Source organism: Sarcophilus harrisii, chromosome 3 (assembly GCF_902635505.1).
Source record: "Sarcophilus harrisii chromosome 3, mSarHar1.11, whole genome shotgun sequence".
NCBI classification, from domain to species: Eukaryota; Metazoa; Chordata; class Mammalia; order Dasyuromorphia; family Dasyuridae; genus Sarcophilus; species Sarcophilus harrisii.
Genome location: NC_045428.1, coordinates 434,891,531 through 434,919,011, shown reverse-complemented (window position 1 = coordinate 434,919,011; position 27,481 = coordinate 434,891,531). Strand labels below are relative to the sequence as shown.

The 27,481-nt window shown below is 34.2% G+C and overlaps 1 protein-coding gene across 2 annotated transcripts in view; it reads right to left on the bottom strand.

The window, feature by feature from the left end:
• KATNAL1 (katanin catalytic subunit A1 like 1) overlaps positions 1-27,481 on the bottom strand; it is a 77,283-nt gene that overhangs the window by 29,905 nt on the left and 19,897 nt on the right. For both annotated transcript variants that reach the window (XM_023499602.2, XM_003764492.4), the window contains 3 exons: positions 27,225-27,401; positions 17,872-18,032; positions 623-791 (listed from right to left, as the gene is read on the bottom strand). In XM_023499602.2, coding sequence (XP_023355370.1) covers positions 623-791; positions 17,872-18,032; positions 27,225-27,386 — 492 coding nt within the window. In that variant the 5' untranslated portion in view covers positions 27,387-27,401. The remainder of the gene's footprint in view (positions 1-622; positions 792-17,871; positions 18,033-27,224; positions 27,402-27,481) is intronic.

Below are 27,481 nucleotides of genomic sequence, written 5' to 3'. Positions count from 1 at the left end.
AAAAAAAAAAAAAAGAATAAGATTTCACAAGCTCATTTGCAAGACAAAAAAAAGCTTCTGTGAAGAGGTCTATTTATTTACTAGAGATTTCTTAGGTAAACAAATGCATAAAATCAGCTTCAAACAAGTAAAATTCCTTCAAGTAGGAAAAAAATTCTGGTTTGAGTATGAAAATCTGTGAATCTTCTTCCTTATATTATTCTTTATATAAATCTATTTTCTCCTAAAAATTATTTTCCCAGTTATTTTTCATTTACAGCTTTGTGTAATTCAAAATATTTTCCCTGCAAATATTTTTCAAAGATCTATTTTCTCTTTTATATTGGGTATGTACTGAAAAATAGTCTATATTCAACAGAAGCTTAGAAAATTTATTTTTCCCATTCATATATTTCTATGCTCTGAATTCCATTTTAAGATATTTTCACTGAATTTTCAAATGCTTGAAATATCTCAGTATTCAAATTACAAAACCCTCTTGGAGTTTACTACCAAACCATATTTTTCTTTGACCTAAACAACCATGAGAACCTATAAGAACATGAGAAGCTAATAAAAGCAAATTTTTATCTACCAAAAGGTGTGAGCTTTCAGTGAGATGATTAGAAAAATATATTCTTGCCTTGTCGTCTCTCCCTCTTGCTCTAAAATCCTTGTCCCTACTGGAGATGGGTTTTTCGCTCTTTGATATAGGGTGTGCTCTGCCCACAGGTCCCCGAGGTCCTACTCCTGGTATTTCTTTCCTCAGGGGTCTCACTTCTCGATTTGAGCGCCTTATCTGAGGTGGAGCCCTGACAAAGAGAAAAACAAACATTAGTAAAAGTAAATATGTATATATATACACACATACATATGCATGTATATTTTTAAAATATCTTTGATGTTACCTTAATTAATAAACCTGTTAAATAAAAACACACAACATCTCAAATGTCTTTCTCTTCTATTAATCCATATATATCTCTGTCAGGCATATGAATTGTTTTAAAGTGCTTTAAAAAAAAAAAAACTTTCAAATCCTTTCAACACAAACAGGTTCAATAATTGAAGACTTACTGGACAATTACCTAATTTATAATCATATTATTATAGAGGATAAAGTTGACTCTTCTCCATTAAATAATCTTAATGGCTCCATGGAAACCTATTTTATTTAGTCTTTTCCTATACCACCAGTATGCAACTTAAAAGAATGCTTTAAAAACTGTAGAATGGCAAAAAGTAGAGGACTATCAATGTACAATTTAATTACCTTCCCAATAATTATAAGTAAATGATTTTCTTCTACATTGTTATAATAAACCCAGTATTTCCTTAGTCAAATGTCAAGTAGTAGCACTTCAATTCAATTCATTCAACAAACGTATTAAGTCTCCACGAAGAAGGCACACAGCAAAAAGAAAATAGCCCCATTCTCAAGGTTCCTGAACATTATCCTGGGCTGAGGGAGAGGAAGAAACTTTTCATGTACAGAAGTAAACATCTATCAGGTAATAAGAGATTCTAAAAGGAGGAGGAGTCCATTTTAGCCATGAGGGAGGGACATCACTTGTACAGGAGCAATGATATATACTGTACAAGTGCTAGCAAGCAAGTCTGACTAAAACGGAGAATGTGAAGGAAGGAAGGAGTTTAACTGTAGAAAGATTTTAATGCCAGGGTGAGGAATCCATGTTTCATTCTGGAGACAACAAGGAACTACTGAGAATTTCCAAGAGGAGGAGGCAGAGACATGAGGGATATGAGCAGGTGTTACGGGCTTTGTTGACGCCTAGCCTGAGGAAATGAGAAAATACCAAGCTGGGGTAGTGCAGGGTCAACCTATCAGGTTGATGGATGACAGCAGTGAATAAGAATGGGTACAGGCAGGACTGGTGCTGGTACTTACAGACCTCATTGTACATGTGCTCAGGGCTTGTTTTCTATCAAACTAAGATTATGATTGTCAACCCTTACTGAGGACTTCAGAGTGTTTGCTGTCAGGCTTGAGAATACAGGTATAAGCATAAAGATCTCAGGAGATCCTCTCCAACTTTAACTTGGCTATAGTTGTTTAGGTCTATAGCTCTCACGGCACTGAGAGTTATAAGGTATAAAAAAGGAGGTAGGCGAAGAGGGAGAGAGAAGTTCCTGAAGATGTAACAGACTGGCAATAAAGCCGTCTTCTCTTTCCCGTTCCTCTGGCTTCGGATTCTTCTCAAGAACACGGCTGGCCATGTCTGTAGTACTCTGAAGACCAATAATGGTAAGACCCTAGCTGTCCCCGATGGTAAGATCTAGACAAGCAGGGCAAGGACAGATTGGAGCAGGGAGAAAACAGGATACACACTCAAGAGGCTATTGAAAAAAATCTAAAAGTGAAATCATTTTGGAGAACAATTGGAACTATGCCTAAAGAGCTATAAAACTGTGCATATCCTCTGACCTAGCAACTACTAGGTCTGTACACCAAAGAGATAAAAGAAAAAGGGAAAGAACTCATATAAACCAGAATAGTAGAACAATTATTTTTTGTTGTGGCAAAGGATTGAAAACTGAAGGGATACCCATCAGTTGGAAAATGGCTAAACAAGTATATGATTATGATGAAACACAATTGTGGCATAAGAAGAAAAAAAAAACCTTAAGAAGACCCATATGATTTGACAGAGGAAAGAAACAGTACCAGGAGACTATTTTACACAGTAACAACAATACTGTAATACTGATCAACTGTGAAAGACTTGGCTGCTCTAAGCAATAAAATGTTCCAAGTCAATTCCAAAAGATTTGTGACCAAAACTGCTATCCACCTCTACAAAAAGAACTGATGAACTCTGACTGCAAATTGAAGTATAATTAAAAAAAATTTTTTCTTGCTTTTTTTTCTAAAACATGGTTATTATAGAAATACATCTTACAGGATTCCACATGAATAATTGATATAGTTAGTCTTCTCAATTGATAGGGAAGGAAAAAATTTCTTAATGTTAAAAGTATTTTTAAAAAATCTAAAGGGCTCGTTACAAAATATGTGAGTAAAAAGAATATGACTGACAGGAGAGATGTAGTCATTACACGATAAACAACATTTTGTACTAATTAGATATGAAAATTCAAACTAAGGGAACATTAAAATTTAAAAACAAATTGAAAGTAAATGAAATTCATATTCTGAGATTTTTAGAAGAAAGTTAGAATAGTCAAAACAATGCATTTATCACCTGTATAAATCAAAGCTTGTCCACCTCTCAAATTAACACAAATTCTCAAACCAAACCAAATAAGAATTTTAATAACCAATGGTACAAAAAGGAAATTTTATTTTATATAATGCGAAATATATCTCTGATACAATTCCACAAATCTAATAAGTACAATTATAAGAGGTCTCTTTTGCCTCTCAGTAATGAATCTGTTTCTCTGCTCTACTCTACCTTGGTTCTTCCTTTCTCTGCATCTCTGTCTGTGATTCTCTTTGAGTATATCTATAATCAGTTTCTCTTCTTTGCCTCTGCCTCTGTTCTTTTGATCTCATGTGTATTAACTTTATCCTCGTGTACTAATCCTTTGTATCTCTCTTTTAGCCAGGGGCTTTAATTCACTTGTGGAAACATCAGAGCATTTCTCTGCCTTGGGCCTGGTATGTGAGTACAAAGGTGCCACTCTTCAATTAATGGAACAAGAGGAATAGATGTTTATATAAAAAGGACATTCTTGGAGCAAAATATACATAAAATATATAACAAACTGACCCAAGACACCAACAAAGCACTTCTGTTTAGATTACTAAAGCCCACTGCCACAAATCAAACTATTTTTAATAACAGGAATGGAAACAATTATGAACTAATAAAAATCTGATAGCTTGTAGTGGAATCTATTTTCAAAGTTATGATAAACTGACAGTAAGAATATAAGAAGTCTTAATAATTTAAAGTAAATTAGATCTAGCTAGCTAATCTAGATTAACAAATCCCTACCTTGTTATATTCTCATTGTCTCAGGGATCCTGAATTCCCAACTGTTATGATTTGGACCATATTCATTCACATCCTGACTAATGCCTTATTACTATCTCACTCTTACCAGTGTTATACTCTAAAGCTACCCATTCTTGCCACCGTGTTCTCTGGAATACTTGCTCTATAGGAAACAAATTTGGCTTTCATTTGAAATTTTCCTTTCTCACTCCTTTGCTCAAGCTCTAACTTGGCTCCCTCATGATGACATAGCCTGCCTGGTCATCCTTTACATCACTGATTATACTTTCACTCATTTCCCCCAACTCTCTGGTCAACATGAGGGAGTTGGAATACTTCTTGCTCCTCATTACTACTTCCAGACTCTCTAAAATCATCACTCAGTATCTTCTCCTCCTCGAAGGTTCACAATCCATATCTACCACCCAATCAAAATTCTGGTAACTCCAGCCTCCAGGACATGTACCTTCTTTCTTGATTAAGCTCAATGGTTGGTTTCTATCTTCATTACTGTCTTTATTACTAGGGGACTTCAATATACATTTTCCTACTCCCTCAAACATCCCCGTCTCCAATTTTTTCAATTTGGTCATTTCTAGTGACCTTCTTGAACATCCCAGTACATTCTCAGTTCTTCTTTGCTAAACCTTCATCCAAGTCAAACCTACTAATCTGGGGCTTTGGCTTTGCCCTGAACACTATTCTTTTTTCCTTCTTTACCACTCTGCTTGGTAATCTCATGAAATCCCATGGATTCAATTATTATCCCTATGATAACGATTTTCTATTCTACTTACTCAGACTTAACCCCTGTTTTCCAACCATATATCTATAACTGCCTTTTGGACATCTCAAGCAGGACAAGTTAAATTTAACATATCCAGATTTGAATTTATTATCTTTCCTACCAGACCCTGACTTCTTAATGTTCCTCCACCACCCACCCAGTCACCCAGAATTACAACCTAGATGTTAATCTTAACCCCTCACTCTCTCCCCACCTTATCACACAAGACAACTTATGATCTTCAGGATAACAGGAGCTGATCCTTATTGGGAGCTCTTCTTTTAATTCATAACCAAACTCAAGACTCCTCAAAAGGGGAGACTATTGCATAGAGCTACATGCCTGTTAACAGTCATGCTGTCCCAGCAGTTCACACACTTGCCTTCTTGCTTAAAGGTGTGCTTCAGTGAAATACAGACATTTTTCTTCTGCCCTCTCCACTTGTGACTGCCCTACCTCATGAAATTATACAACTGATTAGATTTCCTGCTCTCATCTCCTCTTCACACAAGTTCACCCCAGCAGAGTAGGGCTGCTTCCATGCTATCACAAACTCCATTTCTGTCAGGTAAGTCTTTTGCCATTTAATAATCAGGGTAATGTTGTAGAAAGAGAATTAAACTTTCAAGTCATAAAACTTGAACTCAAATAAATGACTACTACTCAATATTACAAGACAGGGATAACCTCTCTGAACCTTGGTTTCCTCTTCAGTGAATATCTAAACAATGGGTGCATATCTAAAATCCAGCTGTATATCCTATGAGTTAAACTGAATTAGTAACAAAATAGATGTGTCATTCACTGAGTCCTGGGTAGTGAACAGGTGAGAACATGTCCAGTTTGTGAACTTCTGTTTCTATCTGGCTGGAGGGAGATAGTGATCACACACCCATCAACTCCTGTCAACTTCCCAGAATGTGGCTTTCTGGATCCAGTTCTTTATCTCTTTTGTCTATCAGTGGATTAAGAACTGGGTGAAGCTTTCAGATGTGTGCAAAATAAAATGTAAATGCTACTCCAGAAAAGTTTCTTGATACTAAAGATGACTATCAATATGTATAGTTCAAAAAACCAATGAACTTGGAGTCCAAATTCAAACCATGAATCTGCTGGGGCAAGACACTTAACAAAACTGGGCCTCAGTTTATCTCTTTCTTTGTAATATGAGGAGGCAGACTTCTAAGCTTCTTTCTTGCTCCAGTTCTGTGATTCAGTATGAACCTAAACCAGGAATACACAGCATATTCATCAAATAACTTTCTATCACCAGCTATTAAATATGATGAAATAGCAACTGCAAGAGTGAAGTCATTTAGACTTGAGAGTAGAAATTCTATCAATTGACAAGAATTTGTGTTAATAATGTGAAAAAGAAAGGAGTCTATAGCAAGGTAATGATATTCTAATGATTAGAGCAGTTTTATGTGTTTTTTTAAAATAACACTTAGAGGGTAATTTTAACAATTTAAAGTAAATCATGAGTTCTAAATAATCTAAATATTAGATATACCAACTATTTACCACATAAATTTTTCATTAAAAGGACAAAAATTTCTAAATAAGTAACCAGAAAATTCAAGGAATATATCACTAAAACTTTTAGGCTGCTTGGAGAAGCAACTTTCTAAACATGGAAAAATTTTACATGAAAGAAAAAAGTGGGACTATTCAGTTAAAGCTACAACATTTAAGTAACAATATCTTAAAATCTTATTTTCCCTCCAAATCACTTATTCTTCAGAAGCTATGATTGGAGCCAAAAGTTAAAAGAATGAGAACTTTGATAATGGAGAGATAACACTATTAAGAAACCAAACTTGGCAATTTCTATAAACAAAGAAATAAAATTCACTATCCACATTCAGCCTCTACTGAAATGCTAAACAAAAAAATGATTTGGTCTGATGGATGGCCCACTATGCTTCCACAATTCTAGGAGTCAAAAGGAAACAGCCTTTTCATAAAGAAGCAGCCTTTACATCAGTGCATTGCAGAAAATAAGGAATTGGTTTTCCAGCATGTTATTAACACCTCTATCAGGTCCCAGGCTCAGTATTTCTCCTTAAAGTTCTTAGTTTTCTAAGAACTAGAGCTTTCTTAGTTTTCTCAGCTTTTCCCCGTTCAATGCTTCTTTCCTATGAGTTCTTTGACAATACATCTATAGCAATGCCACTTTGAACAAATAATATCCAAAACATATAAAGTCAGTTTCTAAACAGTGAAAGATGTTCAATTGTGACAGACTTAGCTACTCTAATCAATATAATGATGCTAAAAATTTCAAAGGACTCAAAAGAAAAATCACATATACATACAGAAAGAGAATTGATTAATTCTGAGTACAAATTGAAGCATACTTTTTTGCTTTCTTTATTTTTCTTGCTTTTTTTTTCTTTTTTTACAATGTGGCTAATGTGGAATTGTTTTTAATATAATAATTTAATATATAACTGATATACCACTTGATATACAATAATAATTTAATATATAACTGATATGTCACTTGCCTCCTCAAAAGGTGGAAGAAAGGCAAAACAGAGAGAGAAAAATAAGAACTCAATATTTTACTTATTTTTTTTTTAATTATAGCTTTTTATTTACAAGTTATATGCATGGGTAATTTTACAGCATTAACAATTGCCAAACCTTTTGTTCCAATTTTTCCCCTCCTTCCCCCCATCCCCTCCCCCAGATGGCAGGTTGACCAATACATGTTAAATATGTTAAAGTATAAATTAAATATAAGTATACATGTCCAAACAGTTATTTTGCTGTACAAAAAGAATCGGACTTTGAAATAGTGTACTATTAGCCTGTGAAGGAAATCAAAAATGAAGGCATACAAAAATATAGGGATTGGGAATTCTATGTAATGGTTCATAGTCATCTCCCAGAGTTCTTTTGCTGGGTGTAGCTGATTTAATTCATTCCTGCTCTATTGAAACTGATTTGAGAACTCAATATTTTAAAAAATAAATGTTAACATGAAGCATAATTATTTTTAAAAAAGCTAGATATGGCCTATGCCATATCTATTACATTTTTTTTCTCTATGACCTGTAGGGATACGAAAATAAAGATTTAATTAAATGCCTTCAATAAACAGGTGGGATGCTAGATGATAAGTATCTCAAAAAGATTATATTAATTCAGCTTGGTCTGTTAATAATCAAATGAAGAGTGAGACTGGACCTATGATAAGGAATTCCAAAATGAGCAAATTCCCTCTACTAAGGCAGGTGAGCACCTTGGTTCAACAGATAAATGATATTAAGCCAAGACAATACAAGGGTTTATATAAAAAACATAAAATGTAGTAGTAGTTCATATGACAGAGAGAGAGCACTTTAGTCAAGGATAATCAGGGAAGCTTCAATGAAGAGGTGAAATTATTATCTGGGCCTTAAAGGATGAAAAATTTTAAAAATCAAGTATTAAAGTGTGGAAACAAAAAGGGCATTCCAGAAATAACAAAGAATAGGACAGTATAAAATATGTTTCAGAGAAAGAAAAGTGAATAGATCAGATTAAAGCAGAAAAACCAATGGAGGCAAGATTCTCCATTTGAATGAGATAATTGTTTGGATTCTATTCCCTCCTAGAATTTAAGATTTTCAAAAAGTAAATGAATATGGGGATGGGGATGGGGATAGGACGGATGATTTATAGTCTGTAAATTGTAAGTCTTCTACAAAGAGTATTAGCCTCAAAAGCACCTTACTTCATTCACTATAAAAACCCAAACAAACACAACTTCAATGTCAGATCAAGATTTTCAGTTACTCAAAACTTTAACAAATAATATTAATTTACAAAACCTGGCTTCCTGTGTATGTATACAGATAACATGGTTCTATTTTTTTCCTACTGTAAAATTAAATAGTATTTAAAAAAAACTAAAATTAATATTCAATGTCACATATGAAAAATGAAAGTATCTGGCTTGAATAACTAACTTGGGTTGGTTAAAATCCAACCTAAGGAGTATATAATAAGTTTTTTCTAAATGTGCAAAACACATAGGAAAAGAAAAAATGAAAAGTGATCACTACTTTCAGAAAATTACATAATAAGTATACATGATTTTTTTGAGGAGGAAGAGAGAACACTAATGACCAAAGGGTCTAAAAAGCTTTCTTTTAGGAAGTCTTCTCTGAACTAGTTTTCTCACATTCACTCCACAATCCTTCATTTAAGGCAATTGTGACAGGGCAAGGGATATGAAAATAAAAATTAAAAAATCTCTGATTTTAAGGACCTCATCTTAGAAACAACAGATACAAATACAAAATAACATACAAAGTAATTTCTAGAGAAGAAGGGAAAGCGCATGACCCACTGAGAGGATAAGAGAAGGCTGTCTTTCTGGAGGAGTTGGCACTTAATTTGAGCTGGGAAGTCTGGGACTGTCTGACGTCAAAGTAAAGAAGTACATTGTGCATTCCAGGCATGAGGCAAAGGCACAGAGACAGGAGATGGAAACGTCACACATGAAGAACAAGAAACGACCAGTTTGTCTGGGCTCTAGACTGCATGCAGGGGCATAATATAAAAGGAGGCTAGAAAGTTAGGTTGACAGGAGATTATATACTTCAACAGCGATACTGTATGAGGATATATTTTGATGGAAGTGGATTTCTTCAACAAAAAGAAGATCTAACTCAGTTTCAATTGATCAAGGATGGACAGAAGCAGCTATACCCAAAGAAAGAACACTGGAAAATGAATATAAACTATTTGCATTTTTGTTTTTCTTCCCGGGTTATTTTTATCTTCTAAATCCAATTCTCCCTGTGCAACAAGAGAACTGTTCAGTTCTGCACACATATATTATATCTAAGATATACTGTGACATATTTAACATGTATAGGACTGCTTGTCATCTGGGGGAGGAGGTGGTGGGAGGGAGGGGAAAATTAGGAACAGAAGTGAGTGCAAGGGATAATGTTGTAAAAAATTACCCTGGCATGGGTTCTGTCAATAAAAAGTTATAATTATTTTTAAAAAAATAATCATTTAAAAAAAAAAAGAAGAAAGAAAGTTAGGTTGAAACCAAGGCCAAACAGAGAATTTGTACTAGATTCTGGACATAACAGAGACCCCAACAAAGCTAACTAAGGGCAGCAAAATGAAATGATCAGATGTGTGCGCTGGGAAAATTACTTTGGTAACTCTCCAGAGGAAAAGCTTGGAGGGGAAACTTGAGTAAAGGAGACTAATTAGCAATATTCAATTGGGAGGCGGGATAAGTGTAAAGAAGATAAGAGTATGAAAGAGATACTGTAGAGTTTGAATCAACAAGCCTCGACACCTGGCTAGAGTGTAGAGTGAGGGCAGGTAAGAAATCAAAGTGATTCAGAGGCTGACAACTTGGGAGACTGAAGCAATTGGTGGTACTGTCAACAGAAACAGAGCAGTTTGGGAGATGGGACAATTTGGAAAAAAGGGATAATAAACTCTGTTTTGGTCACCACCTCTCATTTCTTTCTTTACAATCTGACTTCTGACCTCAGTACTCAATTAAAACAACTCTTTACAAAGTTACCAATGATTTATTAACTTTCACTTCTAAAGTATTTTTCTCAGTGCTCATCCTTCTTGATCTCAACTCTGGGATTTTTTAATGACAGTGCTAGGTTCTCTTTCTCCTAGTCTGCAGCTTCATTGCCTCTGCTAAACCAACATCCACTCTCCCCAAGGCTCTCTCCTGAGGCCTCTTCTCTTTTCTCTCTGTAGTCTCACATAAATTAAACTATCATTAACCCACATAAATTAAACTATCAACTCTATGTAGATGATTCCCACACTACCAAATAGTATTTGGTGTGTTCTTTTTACTTTTGATACTGTGTTAAAGGAAGCATTTTTTTTTTCAACTTTGAATCAGTTTTCTATTACCCAATCTCTCTCCTGGGCTCAAATTCCATATCACAAACTGCCTATCGGATATTTTGAACTATGCATCTCAAAGGTATCATGTCCAAAACATGTTCATTAGCTTTGCTCTAAAACCTATCCCCTTATTGATTCTACTTATTAAAGTTCCTGTTTCTAAAGACACTACCATACTTCAGTTTACATAGTTTTGGAGCCCCAGTGTCATCCCTAATTTCTAACTCATCCCATTCCCACTCATCCCACATATCCATTCAGTTTAGATTATTTCTACCACCAGAAAATCTCTTAAATTTATTCCCTTCCTTCCACCAGAGACTAGGCCCTCATAATCCCCCATGTAGGCTACTCTGCAATGGTCACCATACACATCACATGAAAAGGGAAGGTAAAAACACAAAAACCAAGTTAGCATTCACCATATATAAAAAGCCAATGGAATAGAATTCATTCCTGAAAAATTGTACATAAAGAAAAGCTAACACAGTGAAATCTTATTTTTCTATTAATTTTGACTATAGAGCCATTTTCCCAAAGAAAAAAATCTAACCTTTGACATGTAATAAAAATTACACTTAAAAGCCCTGAGAAGTGGTCAAAGGATATGAAGAAAATAGTTCTCAAAAGAAGAAATGCAAACTACAAATTACATATCAAAAAATTTTCCAAATCATTAATAATAAAATGTAAATCAAAACAACTCTGAAGTTTCACCTCACATTCATTAAATTGGCAAAGATGACAAAAGATGAAAATTATTGGTGTTGGAAGGGTTATGGAGACAGGAAAACAATAATGGCTGAAGAAGCTATAGATTGGTACAACTATTCTGGAAAACAATGTAGATTCAAACAAAGTTAATAAAATGTTCATACTCATTGGCCCAAAGATTCCAATGCTAAGCAAATATCCCAAGGAGAAAACTTTAAAAAAAAAAAAAAAAAAAGACTCCATATATCTCTCAAATATCTATAGCAATACTTTTTAGCAAAGAAGCATGTGAATGTAATGGCCTATTATTACAAGCCTAATGAATACAGAAGCATAGAAAATGCTTTTGTGAACTGATGAAAAGTAAAGCAAGGAGACTTAGGAAACAATCTACAGGACAAAAGTGATAAAATCAATAAACACAAAAAAATCTAAATTGAATGATGCAAAATTATAAAAAAACAACCTTGCCTCCCCCCACCCCAAAAAAAGGGATATAACAAGATATTTTCCTCACTCCTTTGCATAAACAAGCGATTCTGAGAGATGGTACTCTAAATAAAATGTCAAATTGTTTTTGTTATAGTTTTACTAAAGATTTTTTTTCTTCCTTTGTTTCTTTTTTTAATTCTTTGTTAATAGTGATGGCTCTCTGGGAGGGAGAGATAAATTATAGTTATAGTTGAAGTCTAAATAACAAAAACAAAATAAATCTGTAAAAATCTATTTTTAAAATTACATTTAAGACTAATGTTTATTTCAAATATTTGTAATGTCTGCTTTCCCTCCTCCATAATTTACAAGAATTAAGCGAACAAAATTTATGTAATGCTGAATACTTATTTAAAAGTGCCCAGAGGTATATAAAAACACAAAGCACAATTAATTTCCATTTTATTGGAAATTTTTACTGTCTCTTTGAGACACACATATTTAAATAATCACAATGTGTGTGACATAATTTTTCAAAAGTACTTAACACTAGATTATTTTGCAGTTGAGTTTTAGGATTTTTGTAAAATTACTAATGAAGGCATTATTTCTGAAGTGTATTCGTTCCTCTACTTTTACAGCCAATTTACAATCAGTGAGGTACTAGTAAAAATATTGTATTCAATGATGATGCCAGAAATGGAAATGAAGTGAACCTCCGGAAACTGAATTTGTCATAGATAAAAAAATAATTTACACTTTATTTTGAATCCTGTAACAGTTAAAAAAAAAAAAAAAAGACCTCTGAAACTAGACAGGAAACAGAGTTCTTTAAAAAAAAAATGCTGTCAACTCAAGAAAGGAATTCACAAATTAAAATTCTGGTGATGAAGTTGTCATCAGTTCCAAGGAAGAAAGCAAAATAGAAGATGTCTAAAAAACCCATCAATGTGGCTACACAGAAAGTTCATCAATAAATCAGATTTCAAAAGAACAAAACCAATATATGGAAATGAGAACACACATGTGAGTGAAAATGGATAAAAAAAGAAGGGTAAAAGTGTTTTAAGAATATTTCAAAACTGTACTCGGTCTGTGACCCCATCAATGTGGGTATTTCCACCAGAGACACAAGGTGCTCATTCACTCTATATTTTCTATATAGGTTGCACCCAAAATGCTGAAAGCCTTCCTCAAGCTCTTTTCAATAGGATTAACTAATGCAGTACTTAAAGTTACACATTTCTCCTCTCTCTCATGCCTTGTGACTGCTTGCTCCCTCTTCCAATTTTGTACTTCCTAAAACATATCTTTGCATTATTTCTTTCATGTGCATTATTACTGAAAATATGCTGCTTGATCACATGCAAAAATTGATGTTTTAAGATCTACAATCATTCAGGATATTTATGTTGAAAAGACAGATCTTTATAAAAAACAGTTTGACATCATTAAAAACACAACCTGATTTACAAAAACAAAATCAAATCTGATCTCTTCTTCCCATTCAATTCTAGATATCCCTGCCCATCAGCAATGTTTATTACAAATATATACACTGAAATAAAGATGCAGTAAATCAGCCATCCAACTGCATTTCACAATCAAGACAAAAGGCATTTTCACTCATTTAATTTTTTTAATATGAATTATTAGGTCAATTATCTCTCAAATAATCACTATAACAATAAATAATGTCATCTGTAAACATGGATATCTGAAGATCTTTGCTACATTTTTTGCTACAGTTATTCTTCTATCATCCTCCATGACAATGGTACACATCTTTGGCAAACACACATTTTTCTTTTAAAATAATCAATGGATCACTAAAAAGTTATCTTCATGTCTATTTACACCAAGGAATTTTTTTAAATTATATGTTCAAAAGAGATTCTTTGTTGGAAGCAAGCATTCAAAGCTACAGTGATTTTTTTTCCTATTCCCTTGAGGGGGAGGGGAGAGAAAAGTCCTGGGAAGGGATTGATAATCAATAAACAGTGAACATAGTGGGATTACATATGAGTTGTACACCAGTCAATTGTGTATCTTCAAAGAAGTGAAGTGATGGAGAGACAGGTGTTGAAATCTGCCTCTTCTCTTTGGGCATTTTCATTAAGGATATCCCTTAATATAGGATAATTTTCATGAAAATGAGAAAATAGCTATATTTTATCTGTGATGTACAAATGACATATCTTGGATTATATATACCTCATGTATATACGATATCTATATATGAAAGAATGTCAGTATCAATTACCTTGTTTGAATATTATTATCATCCATAGTTTTGTCTTCTTTTGGTATCTTCTCTCCTCTCTTTTAACACCTCTCAAGTCTTTAAAAATCATACTGCCTCCAGCAAAAATTTCTTCCACATAAGCTTAGCATGGTTCAGTCACTGTTTCTACCTTCCAGAGAGTCATTCTTACTCCTTTATATATCACCTCTAAGAATGAAATGCTAGAGTTCAAATGTGGTAATTCCTGTCACTGATCATGAAAACAGATCATTAAAGAAACACTGATAACTTTGATCCATTTGGCATTAATTAACCTGTCACTTTCATTTGCAAGTCTTGTTGGTACAAAATATTTTATTTGGCTCTCACGTCAAGTTTTCTTTAGAATTATGTTTGCTCTCTTTTTTCTTGTTTTATTTTAAAAAATTGCATAACCTGTTATGTTCTTCTGAAAGGCTTTACCTATGAATTTGCATTATAAATCAGAACTGCTCTTAGTTTCCATCTCTTTACAATGGACAATGCGATCAGGAAATTCCTGGCTATGGTGCTTTCTCAGTTGACTTGGTCTCTACTTTATGACAAATTCAAAAGTTATACTTTTTCAAGAAATGGTAATATTTTTGTCTTATTCCACTTCTTGCTGTTACCAATCAGGGATCATTTTAATAAATCAGTTTCAATTTGTAGCTTTTGTTCACAGTATCTTTATTTGCAATCTTTTCTTTGAATTCAATGTTGATTTTAATCTTTTTTTTTTTCTGAAACAGCTCATAATTTAACTACCCGAAGCATCTACCTCAGATATAATGCTCAGATCTGTAACCATTTTTCCTATTAATATAAATTTCATTTTATTATTTATGACGTTGGGGCTTACCATATCCACAGTCTTTCAACTCTTTTTTTAGAAGAAAATATAAGACACAGATGAGAAACTAGAATATACAGGGGCAAATAGGGGACACAGTGCAGAGAGTGCTGCAACTAGGGTCAGGAAATTTCAAATCTGGTCTCAGACACTTACTGGTTTATGTGACCCTAGCTAAATCATTTAATCCTGTTTGTCTCAGTTTCCTTTCTGTAAAATGAGCTGAAGGAAGAAATGGCAAGCCATTCTAGTTGGACATAACTGAAAAATTACTGAAATGGAGAAGCTACTGGGTTGACCTTATTCATTTCTAAAACCTAAGAAATAAACTTTCAAAATACTTTCCACCATTTCCTCTGTGCCAGATTTCTACCCAAAGTTAACCAAGTTTAAACACTGTTAAATGTCTTCACTTTGTCAGTAGGCTTTATTTACTTGGTTGTATGTGTATGTGTGTGTGTGTGTGTGTGTGTGTGTGTGTGTCTGTGTAATACAAGGCAGAGTTCAAATGATGAGGATGATATATTGGGAAATGACTATAAAAAATACAAAAGGTATTAAATAAGCTCTAAAAGAAAAAAAGCATGTGTTGACTTTGAAGGAACTTATCAAGTTGTTAGTACCCTTTCTCTATTTTATCCTCTTCAGTAGATACTGGTATATTTATTAGTTATGATTATCTTCATAGTACCTTCTTATCTATGATTTCCATGAATACTACAGGTTAAGATGACCATGTATTCATGAAATTATGCTTTTTGTTATACAATAAAAACAACTCCACCAATTTCTTTGTATCCTTTTCCAAGAACACCCAAATGGCTGCAATTTCCTTCTATCTTTTGGTTTATCAAGACAAAGATGTCACATTCAGAGTCTACAACTGAAGTAATATTTATATAAATTAACAAAAAACATCCTTTTTGGCAGCCCTTTTCACTTTTCCATAATTCTACCACCATACTGTAGAAGCATACAAGGGCTGCACAGGCCTAAGAGCCAATTTTTTTGTTTTTCTTTAATTCATCATTTGCCACGGACAAACAATTTATCACCCAGAAGCCCATCTGAGACTCTCTGCTCTTAACTATGTCAGTTCTTGGATAGTACATTGAAACTGTCTTCAAGATCACATATAAAATCTGAACATGGTAGGCTATTGGAGCTTGTGTTCTACCAACAAAGCCTGCAGGAATCCAGAGTCACCTTCATGCCACAAGGAGATTAGAAATAGGGCAATTAAAAAAAGGCCTGTTTGGTTCGAATTTGAGTTATTTTGGAGGGAAAAATAACAGACAGAACTTCTGCTTGCTCTAGGTAAGATGAGAATGGATTATGGAAAATAAAATAAAGGCAGAAATATTCAACTCTAATTTGGCTTCCATTTCATCTACCAAGGAGAACAATCTTTAGACTGATAAAAACAAAATGAAAATAGCCCACAAATTTGAAAAGCAAGATAACTGAGAAAATGACAGAGCACCTACGTAATTTAGAAAGGATTCTAATTACCTTGGTCTGGACAAACTACATTACAGGCTAATAAAAGAACTTGCAGAACACTGGTGACTTTTAGAGGAAATGAGGTAAATGAAACAGGTTCCAAGCAACTGGAAGTAAGAAAATGTCCCAATTTTTTTAAGGAAAAGGCATATGCTTTAATCCATAGACTAATGGGCTTAATATAAATTCCTGGTTTAAATAATTCCCATTATTAAACCCATTAAATCATAGAAGCTATATATTCAAAAATATTTATAGAAGCCTTTTTTGTGGAGCCAAAGAATAGGAAACTGAGGGGACATCCATCAACTGGGGAATGGCTGAAACAGCTATGATATATGATTATAAGATATCCTGTTGGATTGTAAGAAATGGTGAAGGAGAGTTTCAGAAAAACCTGGAAAAACTTGCATGAACTGATACAGAGTAAAATAAGCAGAATCAAAAGAAAAATTTACATAGTAACAGCAATACTGTAAAGATAATCAATAATGAAAGATTTATAGTTAACTCTGATCACTACAGTAACCATCATAATTCCAAAGGACTCATGATAAAACAGATGGACAACTGATTGATTCAAGTGTACTGACTAGAACATATTTTGTTTCTCTTTCTTTTTATAATACCAATACAGAACTTTACTATAAATAAGAAGTCATACAAAATTTCTATTTCTTGCCTTCTCAATGAATGGGGAAGGGTATTGTCAATGGAAGAAAATTTGGCACCAAAAAGAAAACTGAATTAAAAAAATGAAAGGATCGTTTGTAAGCAATTAGAGAAAAATGATATTATGGGTTTATAAAGATTAAGTTGTACCACTCTGATAAAATTTCCCTCTTTTTACTCACTAGACTAGCAGATTAAGGAATGCCAGAGACACATTAGGTCTGGGTTGCAGAAAGGCATTTAAAAGATATTTTATAAAAACCTATGGAAAAGAAAAAGTGCTATGTATTAAGTGATTATTTTTCAGGCTGTCTTATTGATCTTTGAAGAATCTTATTCCATAATACATGAATCTTATGGCTGGGGATCTCTAATTGGAAAAAAAAAAAAAGATGCAGTATTCAAAATCAGATAATCAGATAAGCAAATTGTCACATTGTTATTCTTTATCACATCAATACAGCTGAAATAAGGGTAAATGACTATACTCAAAGCAAGATTTGTCTTTACAAAAGTAGTATACCTATGCAATGTAGATGGTACAATACTTTTATGTGATTAATCCTCTTCTCATCAGAATCATTTTTAAACCCAGCAAACCATATGGAATAGTTTTTGATATATCCACATATGTAAATGGAGTTGCTGACAAAAAAGGTATTTTTGTTAATGCTAAAAACAAAAAGCATTATTCAGGTTTTTTCAGATATATATCCTTTTCATCCTTAAAAGCATTTATAGTCATAACAAGAATTAGAAAAAAATATAGAACAAAAAATCCATAAGCTACCTGTGTTCTGCTGGAACAGGAGGAGGCCAAACCGCAGGATCTCGGAGTGGTTCATCTTGGTATGATACAGGAAAATCTGGGGGCTTGTCTATCTTAAAACTTTCTAAGGTATTGACAATACTCTTAACTTGTTCATATTCTTCTAGCAATTCCTGTCGAACCTTTAAAAAAAATCAACATTTATTTACAAGACTTAATTCATATTTACCAAACTTCTAAAAAGCATAGTTCTATTCGAATTTTTTTACACAGATTAACCAAATGTAATAGAGTACTGTTTTGTGTAAGAAATGAAGAAATAGGTGATTTATGAGAGACATAGCAACTGTCTGACAGACTTAAGTAAAGAGAACAAGAAAAATTATTTATATTATAATATCAATATTAGAAAAACAATTTTGAAGATTTGTTAATTATGAAGAATGAAAAGGGCAAAACCAGGAAAATAGTTTACAAATAGCTTTCAAAGTAATAAGAAATTAGATCAATGGAGGAAGCTATAAGAAATTAGATCAATGAAATGACCCTCTATGATTTCAGAAAACTGATAAAACATTTTACCCACTTCCTGACAGAGATGAAATGGGACTCAGAGGTACAGAATAAGATATAAACTAGTCATCAATGAGGGAATTTGTTTTGCTTGTCTCTGCACATGTTATAAGAAATTTTTTTCTTTTTTTCCTCCCCACAATGAGATAAGGGTAGGAGGGAAAGAGGACAGCTAGGCGGCACAATTGGTATCAATCCTTCAGTCTGGAGAATTTGAGTGTAAATCCAGCCTCAAGACACCTAATAGCTGTATGACTGGGGAAAGTCACTTAACCCTATTTGGCTCAGTTTCCTCATCTATAAAATGAGATGACAAACCTTTGCCAGAAAAAACCCAAATGGGGTTAAAAAGGGTCAGACAAGAGCAAAATGACTGAAGGGAAATAATTTATTTGCATTAAATAAATCATTGCTGATATATTCAGAAACTTGAAAACATTTTTGTCAGACAACCAACATATCAAGTTGTAATTTCCCAACTTTTCCCTAATTTAGAAGGTAACTTAAAAAAAAGTTGTTACCTAAAGCTCAACAAGATTGGCTCGTTTTAAATTAGAGAATTTAAAACTAGAGAATTTAAAATTAGAGAATTTAAATTTAGAGAATAGGCAGCTAGTAGGCATCAAGAGGAATGATTTTAACTCTAGGTCTTTCTCACTACGATTTTTTTTTTTGAGCCTCCAGGCTCTTCAAAAATAATTTGCAAGACATACTATTTATGGATTTTTAGTACAACTGATACTATTAAAAAGGAATAATAGCTAGCTAGCTATATGGCATTTGAAGGTTACAAAACACTCTACACATGTTTTTTTTCATTTAATCCTTAAAACAACTCTGGAAGGTAGGTGCTATTATTATCCCCATTTTACGCATGAGGAAATTGAGGCTGAGATTTACCAGGCTCTGAGACAATTTTGGAACTCCAGTCTTCCTGGCTTCTAACTCCAACAGTCTCTATTGTACTACCTAAAAATCATCTGTAAATGAAGGCACAGGCTAGTTTCCACAGGAATGGAAACATAATAGCATAGAAACCAAAATAATCTTTCAGCAGAGATAAAACTGGGTAAATAAATATGTCTACAAAATAAGATGAAAAATTAAATTTTTCCTCTTCTATTGTTAATAAAGTTCTCCTCATCTTTATTCTCACACTTTTATCTTTTTGCTTACAGACTGGAATGACCATCTTTCATGTACCCTTACACAATGGGTCATTAGGAGGAACTCGCACACTAGCTCCTTCTTCATGGCCACCTCTCACATCCACCATCTGCCATCATCACTCAGCACTCTCCCCCCTTCCTCTGAAACTCATTCTTTTTTTCTATATTATCTTGTTGCAGTTATTTACCATCACCAAGATAATATCCTTTTTGTTCTCAAAAAAATTAATGCCGAGAGCTCCCAGCCTTCTTCTCTACTCTAGCCCCTTACCCTCAAACTTAGGGACTTCAATATAGAAACTCATCTTCCAATTCATCAGCCTCTTCAGCACTTATGATCTTTTATTCTTTTTTGTATTAATTCTCAAGACCTCTGACAACAGCCTTGCTGTAACTCTCTTTCACAAATGCTCCAACTCCAAGATCCAAAATCTAGAATCTCTCTTTCCACAATCTCCCATTCTTCTCTCTCTCCCTCCTTCTAACCCAGTAACTCACTTATTCCCCAAGCTTTGTGTGAGCGCCCGCTGTGTGATAGCACTGAGCTGCAATGAAAAGAGCAGCGACTCTGGAGGCAGAAGGTCTGGCTTGACTGCGTGACTTTCAGCAAATCACTTCAGCTCTCTCACTTTGGTTTCCTCATCAATGGGGGGTTTGGACTAGATGGTTCTTAAGGTCACTTCCGACTCAAGATCTGTGATCACTATGCTATGTGGTGAGGAGACAAAGACAAAAATAAACAAGTCCTTCCTCTTGAAAAGTTCATTCTACTGAGAGTAGGGAGATGGGGGCCAACACAAACCCAAAGTAGTAAATGTAAAATAAATGCAAAATAAGGAGAAAATAAGTGGAGAGAGAGGCTTTTACTTAGGGAGTTGGATGTCAGACAGAATGCAGGAGATAGACTTTGAACTGACCTTTCAAAGAAGCTGAGAATTCTACTAGTAATAAGGTGAGGTCCAGAATGAGTCAAGAACAGTTACATACAATGAAACCAAGAAGACAGTTCAAGAGTGAGATTATGATGGGCTTTAAATACCATGGGTGAGTCTGTGCTTGATCTTAAGAAATAGTAAGCTGTGGATTCCTGAACATGGAACTGAACAGGTTGGATCTATTATATGAAGGGGCAGATGACAAAGGAGAAAGTCTAGGTAGGAGGAGACCATTTGAAAGTCTATTGCAATAGTACAGGAAAGCGATAAGAACCTGAACTAGAATGTCTGTGGAAAGAAGGGGACTAAATGAAGAAGCAAAAGAGATAGGACCTGCATAGTCATCACAAACCTTCTGTCTCCTCAGGTCTCCTTAAGCAGCTTTCCCCAATCACTCACCCTCCTCCTTCAATAACAAAAATGGCCATCTGTCACAAGATCCTTCTTCTCCCACTTCTACAATGAAATTCCATCTATATCAATCCCCATTTTACCCTTCTTTGTCCCTACTTTTCTTTTTGCCAAAACCTATGTATACCTTTGATCCCTTCCCCTCTTATTTCCATTGAGTAGTCCTGCTGACCACTAATTCCTACTGAATGATCTCTCTTCATCCTTGACCTAGAAATATTATATAATCTCAAAGGTGGAAGAAACTTCAAGAGACATCTTGGATGTCCTTTACCGGATAAGTTGGCTACCCAAACCTTTACTTGGAGATCTCAAGACTGTGGAACTAATGATTCCTAAGGCAGACAAATGCACTTCTGTAGAGCTCTTACTATTAGAAAGTTTTCTCACAACAAGATAAAATGTGTCTTTAGAACTCCCATACACCATTTCTTTTTTTTTTCAATCTGGAGCAGAGCAAATATAATCTTCCTTCTATATGACAGTTCTTCTAATATTTGAAGATAGCTCCCATGTTCCCCCTAAGGACTCTCATGATCCTTCACCATCCCAGCTGTCATCCTCTGGATAGTCTTCAGTTTATCAGTGTACTGCTGATGGAACCAAATTCTCCACATGTGTTTTGGCAGCAGAGCAGAGTAAAATGGGAGCATGCCCTTATTCACATAAGCCACTCAGGAGTTAGTCAATGATGACAAGTCTCACCAATGACAAATCCTATATGAATCTGGCCAAAACATTTAACGACTCAAGTCCCTAGGCATTTACCATCTGTACTGGAAGAAGTTCTCCACTGGGAGGTCCTTACACTGATGAAATCACAAATGTGGACTAAAAAAATCATCTCATCATTCCTCAGTGTTAAACTTAAACCTCTCTTAATGAACCCTAAGATCATTTTAGCTCTATCAAAGGCAACTGCTGCTGTTCACCTTTCATTTTCAAAGAGGACAATGACATCACAAGGTGATGAATTGGACTGAAGTGAAGCCCAGTTGAACAAAGGCGCCAAACTCACTCTTTTTCAGAGTCATCAATGTCTAGTGGGAAGACAAAAATTAGGACACCAACCATGGCCAGGGTGCAGTGGGCGATCTGGGTATCGTCAGGGTCTAAGCTCTAGAGCTCCACAGTGCTGCTTCAGCCGCCTTCACAGCCTCAGCTGCCCAGACCGCCAGGGGGAATTTTCAGATACTTGGGGAGACAATGAGTCCAGTGGAGCCTGTCCGCCAAGACAAAGACGAGGCTGCTGTGTAAGCTGCACTTTCTTGGAGCCCTCGGTGAGAGGGAGGGATGAAGGGGGTCCCCAAAGTGTACAAGCAGCACCCAAAATGCTCAGCAGGGCTTTATACCAGAGATGCTAGTTCTCCCTCAACATCCCCTACAACTGAAGGCAAAACTAAAACCATAGGGTTGGATCAGATTGAGTTTGTAGTTAAAAACAAACAAAAAGAAAGACCCAGATTTCATTCAGATGAATTGTTCAGAGAATACTGTTCTCCTTGTACAGTTAATTTTTCAACCAAAGTAGATTTTACTTTTATTCCTGTTAAACTTTATTTTATTGGAGTCAGATCAATGTTCTAGTCTTAAAGAGTGTGGAGAAAATGTTAATGATATAAACTTAAAAATGTGTGCAAAAATGTTTGTAAAAGTCCCTTTTGTAGTGGCAAGGAACTGAAAACTGAGTGGATGCCCATTGTTTGGAGAATGGTTGAATAAGTTCTGGTATAAGAATGTTATGGAATATTATTGTTCTGAAAGAAACGATCAACAGGATGATTTCAGAGAGACCTGAAAAGACTTACATGAACTGATGCTAAGTGAAATGAGCAGAACCAGGAGATCATTGTACATGGCAACAACAAGATTATACGATGATCAATTCTGATGGATATGACTCTTTTCAACAATAAGGTGATTCACGCCAATTCCAATAGACTTTTGAAAGAAACGGTCATCTCTATCCAGAGAAAGGATTAAGAGAACCGAATGTGGATCACAACATAGTATTTTCACCTTTTTTGTTGTTCATTTACTTTTTTTCTTTTTGATATGATTTTTCTTGTGCAGCTAGATGATAAATATAGAAATATGCTTAAAAGAATTGCACATGTTTAACATATATTGGATTACTTGCTGTTTGAGAGAGAAGGGAGAAGGGAGGGACAAAAATGTGGAACACAAGGTTTTTGCAAGGGTGAATTAAATGTTGAAAGCTGTCTGCATATATTTTGAAAATAAAAAACTATTATTAAAAAATTTTAATGTGTCATAAACTTAAAAAATATGTCATAAGCACTTTTTTTTTTTCCTGGAGAGCTGATTGCTAAACATTTGCCAGCATATCTCTGGTTACAATGAAGAGAGTTCTCTATGAGAATTCAGTGACTGGGCAAGTGAAAATTACATTAAAAAATTAACAAAGTATTATTAAGTTTTTAAAAAAGCTATTAAGTGATAGAATGAGAACCAGTATTCAGATCGTCTAACCTGAAATACAGCACTATATCAAAAAAGATTAGAATTAAAGAAAGACTACTGTTTAGTCATTTCAGTCATGTCTGAATTCTTCATAACCTCATCTGGGGTTTTCTTGGCAAAGATGTTTTTCTCCAGATCATTTTACAGATGAGGAAACTGAGGCAAATAAATTTAAGTGACTTGCCCAGAGTCATATAGTTATTAAGTGTTTGAGGCTAGATTTGATTTCAGGAAGATGAGTTTTTGACTCTAGCCCAGGCACTCTAATTAGTAGGCTACCTAGCTGTCCCAGAAAAGACTAAGATTTGACAATTGAGAAATTGTTGCCAGTAATTTGTAAAGTAATCGTTCACTTGAGTTCTGAGGCAAGAAGATAAACTTCAACAAGAATAAGAAATGAGTGGAAGGGGAGGAAGAAAACATAATTTGCATAAGTAGCTAATTCTAAGAGTTTTACTGAAAAACTACATATAGAAGTATAACTGAAGATAATGGTCAGATCTGGCGAAGGTTTTTGGTTTGATTTGGTTTATGAGGTTAAAGGAATAAGGGAATGACAGATTTCAACTGGATAGAAAAGACAAAAGAAAATGTGCAAAAGAAAAGAAAAGGACACAAGCAGAGGGACTGACCTTGGCTAGAAGGGCTACCTTATTGTCAGAGACAGGGAAAGAAGAAAGGCTTCAGTTTTTTTCAATACAATAAAAAAGTAAAGTATTCAGCTAAGGTGATACAGGTATGGAAGGTTAGGGTGGCTTGAAGACAAAGGACTGAAACAATTTCTGTGGAGAATGAGATAGGAATCAATAGAGAGAACAAAGGATTGTCATGCTGCAGTTAATTCTGTTAAAATTAGAGTATACAAATTTATAATATACAGTCAGGATAGTTGTGTGGCTTGCTCCAGTTCTGCTCACCAACATGTGGGTAGGAGCAAACAATGCCCAAAGAGAAAGAATAATCTAAGCCTGAAGTTTTGCAAGGGATAACTGGCAACAGAACAAGGGTAAAATGCAAGAGTAGTAATAGTTGTTCAGTCATTTCAATCATGTGTGATTCTTGGGATTTTCTTGGTAGGGAAGTGGTTTGCCATGTCCTTCTCCAGTTCATTTTATAAATGAGGAAATTGAAATAAAGAGAGTTAAGTGTCTTGTCCAAACAACTAGTAAGTGTCTGGGAGTGAATACAAACTTAGGTTTTCCCAACAAGCTAGGAGCTCAGTGGATAGAGTGTCAGGCCTAGAGTCAGGAAAACTCTTCCTGAGTTCAAATCTGACCTCAGACACTTACTAGTTATATGACCTGGGTAAGTCATTTAATTCTGTTGCCTCAGTTTCCTCTTTGCCAAGAAAACATCAAGTGGAGGCACGAAGAGTCAGACATTACTGAAAGACAACTACTCCTTCAAAAAAAATAGAAAGACCATTTTGCCATACAATCACTATTACACAATAAAGTATTCAAACTATAACTAACAACAAAAATTTAATCAAACTAAAGCTACTGCAACCAAAATAATTTGGGCCAATGAGTTATGGATCCCTTTCTGCCAAATGGAAAAATCAGAATAAAAGTTGGGAACTCATGTTTATTTTTAATAGAAAATGTTTTAAAATTCTTGACATTATTCTTTTAACTTTAAAAAATATTTAAATGGTAAGGATTAGTGGAAAAATTTAAGACAAAATTTTGATTAATTTGTACTATTATCATATTATTTTAATGGAAAATGTTTTAAAATCCTTGACTTTGTTCTTTTAACTTCAAAAGGTTTTAAATGGTAAGGATTAGTAGAAAAATGAGAGATCAAATTTTGATTAATTTGTACTATTGTCATATTACTTTTAATAAAAAATGTTTTAAAATTCTTGACTTTGTTCTTTTAACTTTAAAAGGTTTTAAATGGTAAGGATTAGTATTAAAATTAAAGACTAAATTTTGATTTATTTTGTACTATTGTACAATCAATAGACAAAAACAAATCGCAATTTCTTTATTAAATTACTGTCTCATTTACTGTATTTGTATGAAGTCTTTCACAAGACAAGAAAAATTACTCAAGGGGAAAGTATCATAAAAATTGCATTGTAATTGTATATGTTGTAGCTATGATATGAATTTTTTGTCAAAGTTATCACTTGGGGGAAGGGGAAGGAAAAGGCAAACTATTGTTATACATTAAAAGATCAAAAATGAAAATAAATCATTTTTAAAGTCAATGAACTAAAAGTCTTATCTTTCCTTTTAAAAGCACAAAAAAATTAACTAATGCCTCCTAATTAGATCCATGTATGACAATCACCTAGATAATACAATACTCAATTCTGATGCTGCAGATGAAAATAATTTTAACAGTATATGCTTCCAAAATATATAGTCACACATAATTAAAAAGAAATGAGAAGAAAGTGAATTCTATTAGAACTAAAAATATTTCAAATATGTCTCATGAAATATCAACTAAGTATCAATAATTTTCATGTTAAAAAATTCAAGGGACAATTACACGTAATTATTGGCTCCTTGTTCTTAATTGTTTGCCTCCTTCGACAACTCTTCTACCATTTCACATCTACACACCACTTCGGATTTGAAGCTGCAGCCTGATATTGACACTTTGTAGATGTCGTATGACTATTTCTATATGTTTCCATCTATGATGAGGCTCCTATTTTTCTAGTATAATTAGTACTACTGATTTCCAATCATTAAGTTCTGGGTAAAACCAGAGAAAAATAATTACCCTAATATTAACCCTCCTAATCAACTCTGCTCTGGCAACCATCGTAGTCCTTATTGCTTTCTGACTACCACAACTATATTTATACCTAGAAAAATCCAGTCCTTATGAATGTGGATTTGATCCTCTAGGCTCAGCCCATCTTCCTTTCTCAATAAAATTTTTCCTAGTTGCTATCACATTCCTATTATTTGACCTAGAGATCGCCCTTCTCCTACCCCTACCCTAAGCCATCCAACTATCTACTACCAGCACCATACTTATCTTACCATCATCATCCTGCTCACAGGAGGTCTCGCATATGAATGGTTTCAAAAAAGGCCTTGAATGAACCGAATAGGTTTTTAATCTAACTAAGATAATTGATTTCAACTCAATAAATCATGGTTCTACCCCATGAATACCTTATGCTCTCTATTAACCTAAACCTAATTGTAGCCTTTCTATTAGCCCTCACAGGGGTTTTAATCTACCGATCACACCTAATATCCACCCTTCTATGTCTGGAAGGAATAATATTGTTCCTGTTCATCCTTATAACACTTCTAATTACCCACTTCCATGTATTCTCAATATCTATGACCCCTTTAATTCTACTAGTCTTCTCGGCTTGTGAAGCAGGAGTCGGTCTCGCACTATTAGTAAAGATCTCAACAACCCATGGTAATGACTACATCCAAAATTTAAATCTACTACAATGCTAAAAATTCTTATATCAACCTTCATGCTTATTCCCCTAACATGGTGCTCCAAAAAAGCCTGAATATGAATTAATACCACTACACACAGCTTTATCATTAGCATTTGAAGTCTAACCTTGTTCTATCATAATTCTGACTTAGGCTACAATTACAATAACTCTTTTTCCCTAGACTCTTTATCAGGCCCACTACTTATTCTATCATGCTGACTCCTTCCACTAATAATCATTGCTAGTCAAAACCATCTAGCAAAAAAAAAATAAATTTCAACATTTCACATTTGTGCATCATTTAAAATTTCAAATTAAAGTCTATAGTGTAGAAAAGGCTACTGTGAGAATAAAAATATTACATTATCATACCTGTTGCCATTTGCCTTTGACAGCTGGGTCTCTGACTGACTGACAATGTCTCTGAATCTGCTGTATTACCCCCTGATAATATACCATTGAAGAATCATAATTTCCAAGAAGCGCATATTCTCTCCCTTTCTTCGCATTGTCACAAATCTCAGCCAAATTCATCTTTTTTTCACAGATCTGAAAGAAAAAATAATCAAATGAGAAAATCTCTAATGATTTAAAAATATGTTTATTTCTCTTATTGATTTTAAGCCTTA